Consider the following 14530-nt stretch of genomic DNA (forward strand, 5'->3'; position numbering starts at 1 on the left):
CTGGGTTTTGATCAACCAACTGTAAGAGTGTCGAAGTAGAGTGTGGCAAGCATTAATCGATCGGCTTGTCCACGCCTACTCTATCGAACTGGTGCCTTGATTAATCGATCGTTCAAGGCATCGGTCTGGCTGGTGACCTGATTAATCGATCGTTCGGGTTACCAGCTAGTATTCATGACCATCCCGATTAATCGATCGTTCGGGTATGGTCAAGTCGTTATTATACCTAGGTCCGATTAATCGATCGTTCGGACCAGGTACTATAGTTTTATGAAACCCGATTAATCGTTCGTTCGGGATATATTTTTGTGTTCACATTATTGATCATGTATTTATGTAAAACATATTATAAATTTGCTTAAGCGTTATTCAGTTGTATAATTACTTACTATTATAATACTACCTAGTATTTTGAAAATAATCATCTGTTAATAAGTCAGTAAAATACTTATTATAATTGTTATTTTTAGTTTTTGTTTTTGTGATTCTCTATAATTTTAAAATTGTATAGAATCTAAATTTAATGAAATATTGTAAAATCTGAACAACTAGTCACTCGCCGATTGTTAGGGTTCCACCTGGTGCCGTGCGCAGGGACGCGCACGATGTCAGGATGGTCGATTGTTAGGGTCGATACTAAAATTGTGTTATTTTACTTGATATTGTCGAATGAATACCGATTTAAGTAGGATTCATTCGACAATGCCATAGTTCGAAGCTAAAAAAAAAAAAAGAAATAGTAATGGCGGTTGGGTTGACTGGTTGAGCAGATTCAGTCGGTTGCTAGCTGTGGTCCAAGACGGACGTGTATCTGGGAGAATAAATTCATATTCAAGAATAAAGAGTTTTATCTTGTGCCACATTGATTTGTTTTGTCTCCACTCCACCTCCGAGGATTGTGTCTTCTACAAATATAATTACTATACTGACCTAGCCTTAAATTTTATGAGTGATTGATTGCGTTTTTTCATTATTTTTTAGGGGATTAACATCCATTTATTATTTTTCTTGCTTTGTGTCAGGTCACTGACAAAATTTAACTTTGTACATATTCTTACCTAACTCTTCATACATAAGCCCTCACACATGATCAGAACCCGTGTGTAAATTTCGAACTAAGCTACGATATTACATAAGATTAGATAGATACAAACATCATGAGTTATGCGCGGGGCGGGTCGGTATCTTTAATCGGTTTAGAAATTGTAACCCGAAGGTTTGGCAGTTATCCAAATAACGATTTAGGAAAGAAAAGTCGAAGAAATTTACTGTTCATTTGAACCCCAATTCTACTCCTTTGATCCTATAAGAGTTCTCTAAAAATGTAATAACGATCGGGGTCGATTGAATTTGAATTACCGAAATCAAGCTCCAATTTATATCTCCACTTTCCAGCCCTGGGGGCTTTTGGGTACTAAAATGTTATGGCCTGGCTATTATTTAGCTGAAAGCTATAACTCTAAATACTTACCCAGTATTTATAGGAGCTAATCTATAAACCTAGGTACTTACCTACACTAAATGTACCTATACTATACTACATACGAGTACTATATTGTGCTTGATATAAAAGGAAAGAATCGAAGCTTCGTTTCGAAGCCCTGAGTCAAGTACTGGACTCAATTCATTGACCAAAATAATTATAGTATTAAGTAGGTACATAATAGGTATGTATGTAACATTAGGAACGGTCGGTACTAGTACAGTCTAGACTAGTCCAGTTTTATGTATGCCACTGACACTGAAAAAGATTCTAAGCTTATCGGTGATGCCACTATAGGTAGGCTTGGGTTTGTCACTATAATGGAAGAATTTTAGAATCAGATTAGCGCCTGTTGCTGACTTATCAGGGTTCGCCGAACTTAATATATAGGGTATAAATGTGATGCGTCACTAGTAGGTATCCTTAAGTGCACCCGACGACGCTATGATTAAGTTTATGTAGATACTTATACATATGTATAGGTTTGGTTTATAGTTTTATACTGTGCCACTGCACCCAACCAAAGGGACTTCTGTTAAATTAAATACATTAACATTTTATTTTCTAACGCAAGTTTAATCAATAACATTACATACGCTTTTAACTTTTCTTCATTTTACAAGTTTCACTAGATCTTAAAGATCAATCACTAATATATAAGTTTTTAAAAGTAAGTATAGAAATAGCATACTAAAACACTTATTCGGTAATAAACCATAACAGTTTAAACATTAAATTATTTATAATTATATCTGAAAATCTTAGGTACTCAAATATAAGTAGGTAGATAAAATTACGAATAAGTATCAAATGTTAATTCCAAAAATAGAGATAAAATATTTCCTGGTATAATAAGATCAATTTTTCAGCTCACGCGATGAACAAAAACTTCATGAATAAAAATGTGAAACTTTCTTTGGCATTAAGGTTATTATAACTTAACAGAGGAAGAGCTATGGAAGTTTTAAACTGCTTAATAGATTTTTAATCTAATGATATGACAGCGATGGTAAAATCTATACAATATAATCGTCTGCCTGTTTAATTATCGCACATTAACAACTGAAACTTGACTATCACGAACCAAGACTAGAGATATTCCTAGAAATCTAACGCTCCCCTGAAATTTTCACTCTTGTTACAAGGAATGAATACTCAACGATGTTAATTAGAGCCGGCCAGCGACCGCAATCAACGCTATGTAAACCAAAAGGGACTTTTGTATCCATAGTAATAAATTTACATTGAAAAGGGAAAACCTTTGGGAGGAGAGTTAGGACTCAACATTTCGGAGATTATCTCTATTCTGTCCAATAAACAAGCCAATGAGCGCACAATAACTGTCGACTAAAGAGAGTGTATGTACGTAAAGAGGGAAAGTTATGACCAACTCATTTCAGAATTGGGACAGTATTTTATTGGGAGAGCTTGGTGGGTCTCGCAGTGGTCGATAATGCCGGCTTGGCTAATTGCTTCTCGCTGTTCTTGTCAAATAGAAGTTAACAAGTTAACGATCTGAAGCCCGCTCCGAACGCTAAATTAAAAATAACAATCATCCTATTATAAGGGTAAATGCTCTGAATGTTAAACAGTACAAAATGAGGTTGGCGTAAGCTTCCAAAAGAGGTTTGTTCTTACAATAGTAGAAAAAATGCTAGATAAATATATTGATCACAACACAGTAGACAGATAGGTATCTGCATTTACTTAAAATCATCATAATCTCAAGGAGTGTCTTTTAAAGAGGGGATCAGACAATATGGTTAGAAATTTTTGGCATTTGTTGGCCCGCATAATTCTTTTGAAATCCAATTTACGACATGTCCTAGGTACAAAATGCTCGACATCTCCACCACTCAATACTTAAATACTAAAAGAGATAACATTTTAACCTACTTGCATTTTATACATTTACTTTCATCTATTTGTTACACAAATATTACCATTAATTAATCTCCTATTTATTATCTATCTAAATAATCATGCAACTGAGTTCAGTTAGTTCCAAGAAGTTCTATATAACCAGTCAGATGAGAGTTAGAAATTTGTCTACGTGTATTTTATCCTGATTCGGTTTCCTACTCTCCAGACTCCGCCGCAAATAATATTCATTCCGGGTTGCAAAAGCCTCACTTCACCTCACCGCCTCTCTCTCTACTCGCGTACGAACACAAACTCGTTGTAGTGGTTCCAGCGGTTCTCCTCCGAGTCGACGCCGGGCTTGAGCTCGGCCGCGCCGCCGGCCGTGCCGGACCCACAGCTCGCCGCCAGCTTGAACCCCATCTCCTGCAGATTATCAAACGCCTGCTCAATGAACGAGTGCTTGAGGAAGAAGCGCGACGTGTAGCGGTCGCCGAGCCCGTGGTCCGGGTCGCGCGACTCGTTCAGCGTCTCCCCGAACACGTCGCGGCACAGAGTCACCTTCCCACAGACCAGTATACGCGACAGCTTTCGGAACTTCACGTCGGCCAGCCCGTCGCGGCCGAAAGCGAAGCTGCCTCTATACCCGACGGTGATGCATCCCTTTTCGCGATTAGGCGGGCGCGGGTCGACCTCCTTCACGGCATTCTCTAGGCCAGGAAGGCCGAAGTGGTGCGCCTCGCGGGCGAGTCGCTTGTGCTCGCGGAAGCACTCGGGCAGGGCCAGGCCGCCGTCGCGAAGATAGTCCAAGATGTAGCGGAAGAGGACCCCATCGCGGTCGAAGAACACGCGGCCGCGGGTGTCGCGCGGGTGGTTTGAATCGACAAGCGCGCGGGCGACAAGGCATTCCGGGTCGCGGAGTAGTGTGGCTCGAGAAGCCGCGTAGTGTACGCCGCCGACGTTCAGCTCGATGACCTCGGGCGCGTCCGCCATGGTGGACGGCTGCGGGCGCAGTGCCGCGGCGGCTGCGCGGCCCGCGCGCCACGGAGTAGATAGTGATGTGGCACATCGATCTCGCGTCGACGTTTGCATCCGGCGGTTGAGGGGGATGCGAGTGTTGATGATGACGGAAAATTTCCAAGATTACAAGCTGCAAGTTGTTGTTATGGAAAAGCATTTGTATAGTTATTGGAGAGCCTTATGTTGGTTTGCCGTCATAAAAGGAATAGTTGTTACTTATCATATATATTTTTTATGTGAAATATTATTGAGACGTTAATATTGATGCACAAGAATACCAGTCAGAATAAACAAAATTTATGGAGCCCAGAGGTAGCCCTAAACTAACAATAAGTCATCGAACAAACACAGAACAGCTTCCCTAAAAGCCCCAAGGATCGGAAAGGGTTAAATTACAGCGCCAAAGCACCGAGCATCTATTATTCAGCGTGCCCCATAATGCCGCTTCTATGCACAGTCGTTTAGAGCACTTACGCCTTCGATACACGAATAGTATCGATCAGGGAAGAGTTAGCCCCATCCCTTAGCGTGACCCACTTCCCGCCGCCGCCGCCTCAGGCCGCCTGGCCCATCAATAACCAAACAGGTTACTGACATTATCACACTCTTTCTCACGCTGGAAACTTCTTAAGGTCAAACGCTTCAAACGCTATTATTAGCGAGGAGGTTCGCTACGTATCCTACGAGGCCCAGAAACCTGCCAGGGTCGGTGTTGATACAGATTTTCTCGCAGCTTTTTTAATTTGCTCGAGCGGGCGAGTTTTGATGGAGGCCCCTATTGTTGTGTGAAGAAAGAGTTTGAATGAAAATGTTTTTCAGACTTTTCCCGTGTTGAGAGTTGCGTGCTACGTGAGGCCGAGCACACAATAGCATTGTGTTAAGGCTGAAATTTGAGGGCGTTTTTTTGTAAGAGGGCAGCTGTTAACTCTCCGGGTAATCGGATTAGGGTTCTTTTAATGTTTTGTTTCGGTATATCTAGATAGCACTTAACATTTCCGTGATTTACCTCGAAAAGCACTTTAGTGTTCTCCCTATTTTCGTAAAAAAAGAAGTTCGTACTTTGAGCAAACCTTTATTTGGAACTACAACGTAATCTTAGTTAGAATATAGGTCAAGGAGCATTACAACTCATCTAAGGAGGAGGTCACTAGGTTTAATACAAGAGGTATACAAATACTAGCTATAGCAATATAATTACTTCAATACCAATAAAATACAGCTGAGAATAAATTGATAGACTTATGCAAACGGACAGTCGGGCACCCACTTTAACGAATGATCTCTTCTTTTAGAAAATATTTAATAATACTAGGAATAAATAACACATAAAGACGTATATCACTGGGTGGGTAAACTCACAAAAAGATAATTATTGAGACATGGGGACCACTCACAAATTATCTTCTGATGGAGAACCCATCGTATTGGTATTTCTCTATATCCTTCAGATTTTTGAACTCGGCCTTGTCAATTCTGCTGGTAGGACTTCCTTTGTTTCTCAGCCAGTCCATCCTGAAACAAGGAAATTAAAACAAGTTCAAAAGTCCAAGAATCTAAAAGTTTGCTCTCTGTGTAATTTAAAGTAATATTTTATACTAGCTGTTCCCGCGCGCTTCACCTTAAAAAGTTTTCCCGTGGGAATTCCGGGATAAAAAGTACCCTATGTTTTTTCCCAGGGTCTATACCATATGTATACCAAATTTCATTCAAATCCGTTCAGTAGTTTTGGCGTGAAAGAGTAACAGACAGACAGACAGACAGACAGACAGACACAGTTACTTTCGCATTTATAATATTAGTTAGGATTAGGATAGTATAATTTGCATTATTATCTCACTTAGCGTTTCAAGTAATATTGATTGATATTCATTAATTTACCAACCTTAAACAGCACCTAATATACAAAGACTGAAGAACAGCTCGCAATCTATATATTACTCTACGCAATATATTATGGTTCGCATATACTATGATGAAGCATGGGACACCCTATAGATTCGTTGTTAGACAACTGGTCTGCATTCGGTAAAGAGAAATAAGTGTTTCCAAGTTATGTATGGATATACTCGTAGGTACATACAATATGATCTCGGCTAAATCTTCCGAATACATATTAATTTCCCGGATTCCTAGAAGGATCGTTCAACTTAAATTCCTGTTGCTGTTGCCTACGAGTTTTCATTGGCCTATTCCCGGAAATCGTCTTTTCAAGGATTTGTATGGCATTTGCTGTATCTTAGCAATTTGCAAATTAGACTAGACATATTTTATTATTTGGGTTAAGCATTTAGTGGATCTATTACCATACAATGTGGATGTGGACTTAGCCTAACCAAAAAAATAAAGTAATAAAAGATATCAGTGATCTATTTTTAGAATCTAAGTCGTAAACTATACTTAGAATTGCTGCTGTAATAAAATGGCGTGTTTATCAACATTTTCTCTAGCTGTATTCTCGGAATACAGAAGTCTGGACTTCGTCTACTTTGACACTTTATTTTTTATCTCCCTGGAGTTGTGGCTCATAAATGTATTTAAAGGTAGCGTTGAAATAAAAGTTTGATGAAATAAAGTTAGACTGCTTTGTCCGTATAAGTAAAATAAAACTTCTTTAGGCTTTCTTGAATATAGTTATCTTTTAAGACGAGATGTTTGCGAAAGATCATGAATATTCAATAGAAAAAAAATTATATGCTGCAGTTTGAAACAAAAAAAACATAAAAGATTTTTTTAAATTAATAAATATTTAATGTTTTTGCCTAAGGGCTTATTTTTTACTGGTCAAATAAAAAATATCTGGGAATACTTCTGATGCTGTCGGATGCAACAATATTATTCCTCAGCTAGCATTTATTGAAAAATCTGCCCTAAAATTACTTTCTAATAAGTACAAGTTTAAGTTGCAATCAAATATGCAAATACAAGCTTAGATTTCAACAAGAACTGAAACTGAAGCTGAGAGCAAACTCAACAATCAAGAGCGCATACAATTTACAGGCGACGTCGAACTAGCGGGCTGAGCTGGGCACCCTTATTCACTAACTTGCTGAATAACTACACGCTATTATATTAAGGCCTGAGCTGGACGGAGGCCAGAGCGGTTGCTGAGGACCGGACGGCGTGGCGCACTCTCGTGAAGGCCCTCTGTACCACTGGGGTACCAAGGTTTACCCATGGGAAATCCGTGATAAAAATTACCCTATGTGTTAATCCAAGTCATCAGCTTCCCTCGTACCGAATTGTAACATCCGTTTTCCCGTGAAAGAGTAACAAATATTCATCCGTGCTTACAAACTTTTGTGTGTATAATATTTATGAGAAGGATAGGATATAAGCAGCATTTCAACAATCAAGATTTTTTATCTTTTATCTATCTTATCAATCCAGCGTCGGCGGATCGTAGATTGAAGCACCTTAGGTACGTATGTCTTGTAGTGATTTTCTCTCGAGCAATTAATTATCTACGAAGCTGTCCGGCGCTTATGGTCTGTCTATAAAAATATGAAGAGATCGGGAATACATAATACAAATAACCTTCAAGAAACGACATTGGAATCACTTGAGAGCTAAGGAATAGGGTTGCTTGCGAAGCGAGAGAGGAAGTTTGGCAAACATTTGCATAGCTGAGTACAAAAGAAGAAACCTCTATAGTGGGTATAAAGCTGGCAGTTCAAATATAAATCTTATGGCGCGCACATTTTGAGCCATACCAATTTTAGATGTTACGTGTTCACCACTGTACAGTTAAGTTTCGTCTTTGTAGATTCTGTAGTTCCATCCATCCATGTAAAAGTTCTTTGAATACTTTTGAATTATCGTTGTTTTCAGTTTTAGTTGTGCAAGTGATAGTGAAATGAGACAGATTATGTGATTCACGATTTAACTCAAGTTTTTAAGATAAATTAACTCATCACATCACGACCCATTACGTCCCCACTGCTGGGGCACGGGTCTCCTTCCAATGAAGGAAGGGTTTAGGCCTAGTCCACCACGCTGGCCAAGTGCGGGTTGGTGGACCCCAACACAAGCAAGCTTGTGCTGAGAGTTGTCGGGTAAGTGGGCAACCCGACTGTCAGATGTTTTCAAGCCGCCCGAAGGCCTCTGACTAGGCTTAAAGACTGCTGCCGAAGCAGCAACCGGGACCCACGGCTTAACGTGCCGTCCGAAGCACGGAAGCGTCCAGAAAAGCACCACTTGAAATTGGTCACCCATCCAATGGCAATAAATTAACTGTCAGCTGTTAATTATAGTTAAGCGGAACGTAAGTTCCAATGTAGCTCTTTTCCTTAATATCAGATTAATAAATTTTAAGCATTTCAGCGCTTCACATTCACAAGTTTGTAAAGTAATGGCGGGTAAAACGATTCCGATTCAGCAGACCTCGTTCCGTAGCTAACATAAGCGAGCGTCTAATGAAAGTAAATACTCACATACTGCCTTTTAATGGGAAAGCGGGAATTCTGAGGATTTTATACGGTTTTTAATGATATTGATCAAACGTTTTTTTTAAATTCAAAATCGAAGTAGATACTAATATAAATTTTCATAACCTACCCCAAAAAAAGTTCTGAATTCAATTTGGATGTATGTATAAGGGAGCGGAGAAGTAGTTTCTACAAATGGTAGTTTGTTAATTCGTTTAATATATTATAAAAAATTACCTCTGCCTGCCTGATAGAAGAAGAACATCGTCGGATAAAAAACATCTTTGGGTACCTGTTACGTCACAAAAAATAATATATGTGTACCTACCTACCTAAGTAATAAAATAACACATCCAACGCTTGTTCCCTGTAACCGCACCCCGGGGAACAGTAAATATGTTACGTGACCCCTGAACCATCTGAACATACGTCGGAGACAAGCGAAGGTGATAACGAGACGTAACAGGAAGGTTACTCTATACTGAAGAAAAACAACCGAACGAGAGCTGTCGTGCAAAAACACAACGAAATACAGTCGTGGCTCGCGCAGTAGTGCTCCGAAACTTAGTTTTTCGTTGTATACATATAATAATAAAACTCTAGCTTGATAAAAAAACTAATGAACGAGAGCTGCCAAGCAATCAGTACATAATATTATATACTTAGATAAATTGCTTCTTAACTATTTTATGCAAATAGATACAGTCGTGGTTAGTGCAGAAGCGCTCCGAAAGTTTATTATTCGTAAGATAGAGTGGCCTCAAACCAACGTGGACTTAAGTGTAATGGAAATGACAATGATAGTGCCCTAGAAGTAACAATTTTATAACTACACGACCTGCAGAAAGTTAACAATCTATTGAAAAGGCAATAGTAGGAATAATTTATCTCTTTTTCCCTTTTTAAGTTAGGCGTGACGTGATGGATGTCGTATCAAATGTTTCAAAAACGGCTAGTTAAAATACTTTACTTTTCCATATTTTCTGTTTTATGCGTACTACAAGAAACGCCAAAAACACGATAAAATCAAAGTATAGCATAACAATTGTGTGTAACAGTCTACTGTGAGTCGTAAAGTCCATTGAAAGACTTGTGGCTGTTCTTAGATAAAGATAGAAGATACAAATTCTTTATAAGGTGTCCAGTACTACACATCAAAAAAATACAAACACTAAATCAATAAAAATAAGACAAACAAAATAACTTAACTACTTATGACTTACTTAACCGCCTTATGTAAATGTTATTTTAAATTTGTAACTATTCTTTAGGGGGGCTTGTCGCTCACGTCCGTAGGTACAAACCCTAGTTACCCTACACGTGTCCCCTGGGTGGTGCTAACGAGTGACAACGCCGAATGTCGGGCGGCGGTAAATCGACCCGACCTCCTCTCCTAGCAGAGGCGGCGATCTCCCGCCGTAAAAAAGGAGAATCACCAACACGCCTGCCAAGCGCGGTGATTATGGCAAACACACCTCCTAATGATGGAAAAACAAAGCCCCCGCCCCCAGTCCCCGGCAGCCCCGCTATCCCGGACTCCGGTAGCGGTCACGGTAACGGCGGGGCAGGGGGTGCGAAGAATCTCCGGCAGAGAGTCGGCTACCAGCCCAACCGACCCTTGCACCTGGCAACATATAACGCACGGACACTGAGGGAAGACGTGAAGATAGAGGAGCTGGAAGAGGAAATCAGCAAGTTAAAATGGGACATTATAGGGTTATCCGAAGTCCGGCGAGAGGGAGAGGATACGGAAATTCTCCAGTCCGGAAACTTGCTGTACCACCGGGAGGGCGACCAACTGTTCCAAGGGGGTGTCGGGTTCATCGTCAACAAGTCCCTCGTCAACAACATCGTTGAAATCGGAAGTGTGTCGACACGGGTTGCGTACCTCATCCTGAGAATATCTAAACGATACTCAATGAAGGTCATACAGGTTTACGCACCCACATCCAAGCACACCGATGATGAGGTCGAACTTGCGTATCAAGACGTATCGTCTGCCCTGCGTAAGTTCACTACTCATTTCACGGTGGTGATGGGAGACTTTAACGCGAAACTCGGAAAACAAGAAGGCGGCGAGACGAAAGTGGGGTCACATGGATTTGGAGTCAGGAACCATCGATCGTGGGCAAATGCTGGCTGACTTCTTGGAGAAGGAGGGCCTCTATATGATGAACTCCTTCTGCAAGAAGAAGCCACAAAGGAAGTGGACGTGGATTAGCCCCGATGGGAAGACTAAAAACGAGATCGACTTCATATTGACGGATAAGAAGCACATATTCAATGATGTCTCAGTGATCAGTAGGGTTAAGACCGGCAACGATCAGCGACTCGTAAGAGGCACTTTGAATATAAACTGCAAAATAGAACGCTCCCGTCAAATGAAGTCCACGCTCCGTACTACTCCTGCTCAAATCCAAGATCCCGAAAGCTTTCAGTCTGAGCTTTGCGACCGCCTGATATGTTTAGAGAATTGCGTTACAGTTGACGATTTAAATAATAGGTTTGTGGAAACTGTCCGAGAGGTAGGATCGAAATATTTTTCGTCCCGAACCAACCGAGGACCTCAAAAACTCTCAGATGGGACTCTGAGTCTCATAAGAGAACGGAGAGAAATGAGGTTGCAGTCCTCAGTTGATATGGTCGAATACAGACGTCTAAACAGACAGATCGCCAAAGCAAGACGTTGCGATATGAGACGCTACAATTGCAAGCGCATTCAAGACGCAATTGAGCAAAACAAGGGCTCCAAAGTCTTTGCTAGAGATCGATCTGTTCGGGAGACTCTGTTGACCCAACTGAAGACCGACAGTGGCAACACTGTTTCATCAGTGCCCGAAATTCTGGGAGAAATTGAGAGATTCTACAGACAGTTATACACCACAACACAAAACTCTATTACCAGCGGTGCCTACGACAGCCGAGCGCCACTCACCCGACACTATACCGAAGATATTCCGGACATCAGTCTAGACGAGATTAGTATGGCTCTCAAACAGCTAAAAAACAACAAAGCTCCGGGAGATGTTGGAATAACGACAGAACTTCTGAAAGCCGGCGGTAGACCGATTTTAATAGCATTTCGGAGGCTGTTTAATTCCGTCATACTCGAAGGCACAAGCCCGGAGGCATGGAGCAGAAGTGTAGTGACTTTGTTCTTCAAGAAAGGCAACAAAGCCCTATTGAAGAATTATAGACCCATTGCACTTCTGAGCCATGTGTACAAGCTGTTTTCGAGAGTTATTACGGATCGTCTCGAGCAAAGACTCGATGACTTCCAGCCACCCGAACAAGCCGGGTTCCGAAAAGGCTATAGTACCATAGATCCTATACACACGCTTCGGCAGGTTATACAGAAGACCGAGGAGTATAATCTATAATCTTTATGTCTAGCGTTTGTGGACTATGAGAAAGCCTTTGATTCTATTGAGCTCTGGGCGATGCTTCAATCCCTTCAGCGGTGCCATATAGACTATCGCTATATCGAGGTGTTGAGATGTATGTACAATGCTGCCACAATGTCAGTTCGATTACACGAACATAGCACAAAACCGATCCAGTTGCAAAGGGGCGTGAGACAGGGAGATGTTATTTCTCCGAAACTGTTCACCTGTGCACTGGAAGATGTTTTTAAGCTTGTAGAGTGGAAAAGACTGGACATTAACGTCAATGGCGAATATATCTCTCATCTACGATTTGCTGATGACATAGTAATTATGGCGGAAACGCTGGAGGAGTTAGGCGAAATGCTCACAGACCTCAATGATGCCTCTAAACAAGTTGGGCTGAAAATGAACATGGACAAGACAAAGGTCATGTCGAACGAACATGTTTCATCATCGCCCGTAACTGTAGGAGGTGTCACCATTGAAGTTGTCGATCAGTATCCCTACCTAGGACAAGTGATCCGATTAGGTAAATCCAACTTCGATAAAGAGGTAGCTCGTAGAATCCAACTCGGATGGGCAGCGTTCGGGAAATTACGACACATCTTCACTGAAAACATACCTCAGTGTCTGAAAACAAAAGTTTTCAATCAGTGCGTGTTGCCAGTGATGACTTACGGAGCCGAGACGTGGTGCTTCACCAAAGGGCTTATCCACAAGCTCAGAGTTGCTCAGCGTGCTATGGAAAGGGCTACGTTAGGCGTGTCCCTGCGAGATAGGATTCGTAATGAAGAAATCCGCAGGAGAACTAAAGTTACCGACATAGCCAAAAGGATTAGCACGCTGAAGTGGCAATGGGCTGGCCACGTAGCCCGCAGAGCCGACGACCGCTGGAGTACAAAGGTTCTGGAGTGGAGACCCCGTGTCGGCAAACGGCGTGTTGGTCGCCCCCCAACCCGTTGGTCTGATGATCTGCGGAAGGTAGCGGGAAGCCGCTGGATGCAGATGGCGGGTGACCGTTTGGGGTGGCGATCGTTAGGAGAGGCCTATGTCCAACAGTGGACTACAGAAGGCTGAGAGAGAGAGAGAGAGAGAACCGTTCTTTATATTGTTTTGCTTTTATGAGTTTTATGTGTACAATAAAGTGTTTAGTTACTAAAATGCAAGGCACCAAGTTATGTTGTTTTTACTAAGTTCGTGCCTAAAATTCAATAATGAAATTTAAAAAGCTTGTTTTAATTATGCACCTCAGGAAGGTGAGATACAGGTAAGTATAAAAAAAACTTGAATAAGTTATCCCTAGAGCTGGTGAAATACTATGGCATCACTCACATGGACTCAACTTTTTCCGCAGGCCCCTCGACGTAGCCCTGCACGGAGCCTTCATGAGTGTTGCGGCACCACCCGCGCAGGCCCAGGCTGTCTGCCTGCTGCTTTGTGCACTGAAGCAAAAGAAATTACTATAAAAAACTTTGTGATTTAACATTTTTAAAGCTTGTCAAACTACCTACTAAATAAATCATCAATGTTTGAATAATTGAATAGGCAGTTTGTGAGTTTGACATGGTACCAAAGTGTATAGCTACTTATGCAGCTGACTGTACCTATCAGTCTAAAATAATAAACTTCAACTAGTAGTTCTTCACGGGTCCCTGATTGACCCCTGGTTCTTGTAAATCAGGTTCAAGTTTACACGTATGGATTGTAGAAAGTTATTGGTACAGAATAAAATTAGTCTCATATTATATTAATTGAAGGATCTTACACTCACCTTGCGGAAAAATACTCCTTGCACAATGCCGAAAACTTCAAAATCAGTTGCTTTCAGAGCCATTTCTGTTGCCAATGTACAACTTCCACGTAGCAGTAACAAATTAGAGATAACTATTAACCGTGGCATAAACATTTAACCTGATAATAAAAACACAGTAGGTATTAGAAATAGAAAATAATCTGTTTTTTTTTAAAATAATATCTTACTATCTGACTAATCCTTTCACTATGGTGACAAATGCTAGACCGTCTCTCTTGTAAAAAATACCTAATAAGTACATCTTATCGTAAAAGGCACATCAAGGAAATGTAGGACATACTTAATATTATTTATAGGTTACAGGTGATGTAAGTACTTACTTTTGGGTTACAGTTATAATGTAGAGCCAATTATATTTACGTTTTTTATTAAGCACTATACCGAGTTTCATTTAATTCAACGAATTAAAAAATTAGAATTTTTACAATCCTAAAAATCAAAACAAAAACAAACACTAAGCAACTGGCCGCTTTTTCCAGATTCAATCGTTGATCCAACAGTTTGCGACACAATCAAGATCCTTCGTTGTTTTACGCTTCTTTAC

General features: G+C 40.8%; 2 protein-coding genes across 3 annotated transcripts; both read right to left on the reverse strand.

Moving 5' to 3' along the window:
- Window positions 1–2043: 2043 nt before the first annotated feature.
- LOC105384752 (BTB/POZ domain-containing protein KCTD12) lies at window positions 2044–4467 on the reverse strand. The gene has a single exon (XM_038113606.2). It carries the CDS (start codon window positions 4433–4435, stop codon window positions 3638–3640), a length of 798 nt encoding a protein of 265 aa, XP_037969534.1. The 5' UTR covers window positions 4436–4467; the 3' UTR covers window positions 2044–3637.
- Window positions 4468–5419: 952 nt separating this feature from the next.
- On the reverse strand, window positions 5420–14445 carry LOC105384729 (acylphosphatase-2). 2 transcript variants are annotated; one of them, XM_048629571.1, is made up of 5 exons: window positions 14307–14445; window positions 13945–14084; window positions 13506–13615; window positions 5744–5875; window positions 5420–5706 (listed from the first exon to the last, which is right to left on the reverse strand). In XM_048629571.1, the coding sequence occupies exons 2-4, from the start codon at window positions 14077–14079 to the stop codon at window positions 5761–5763; spliced, it is 360 nt and encodes a 119-aa protein (XP_048485528.1). In that variant the 5' UTR covers window positions 14080–14084; window positions 14307–14445; the 3' UTR covers window positions 5420–5706; window positions 5744–5760. The 2 variants fall into 2 exon arrangements, with proteins under 2 accessions (XP_048485528.1, XP_037969549.2); XM_038113621.2 differs by having other exon boundaries at window positions 5420–5875.
- Window positions 14446–14530: the final 85 nt, after the last annotated feature.

This window comes from Plutella xylostella, chromosome 23 (assembly GCF_932276165.1).
Source record: "Plutella xylostella chromosome 23, ilPluXylo3.1, whole genome shotgun sequence".
Taxonomy (NCBI): Eukaryota; Metazoa; Arthropoda; class Insecta; order Lepidoptera; family Plutellidae; genus Plutella; species Plutella xylostella.

Bases quoted from the DNA above. Each gene is read 5' to 3' on its own strand.
- LOC105384752 (XM_038113606.2), bottom strand. From the start codon at position 4,435: ATGCAAACGTCGACGCGAGATCGATGTGCCACATCACTATCTACTCCG.
- LOC105384729 (XM_048629571.1), bottom strand. From the start codon at position 14,079: ATGTTTATGCCACGGTTAATAGTTATCTCTAATTTGTTACTGCTACGT. The intron at 13,616-13,944 runs GTGAGTGTAAGA...CTTTTGCTTCAG, and splicing joins AAGGAGTATTTTTCCGCAAG to TGCACAAAGCAGCAGGCAGA. The intron at 5,876-13,505 runs GTGAGTGATGCC...TCCTTGTTTCAG, and splicing joins GCGGAAAAAGTTGAGTCCAT to GATGGACTGGCTGAGAAACA.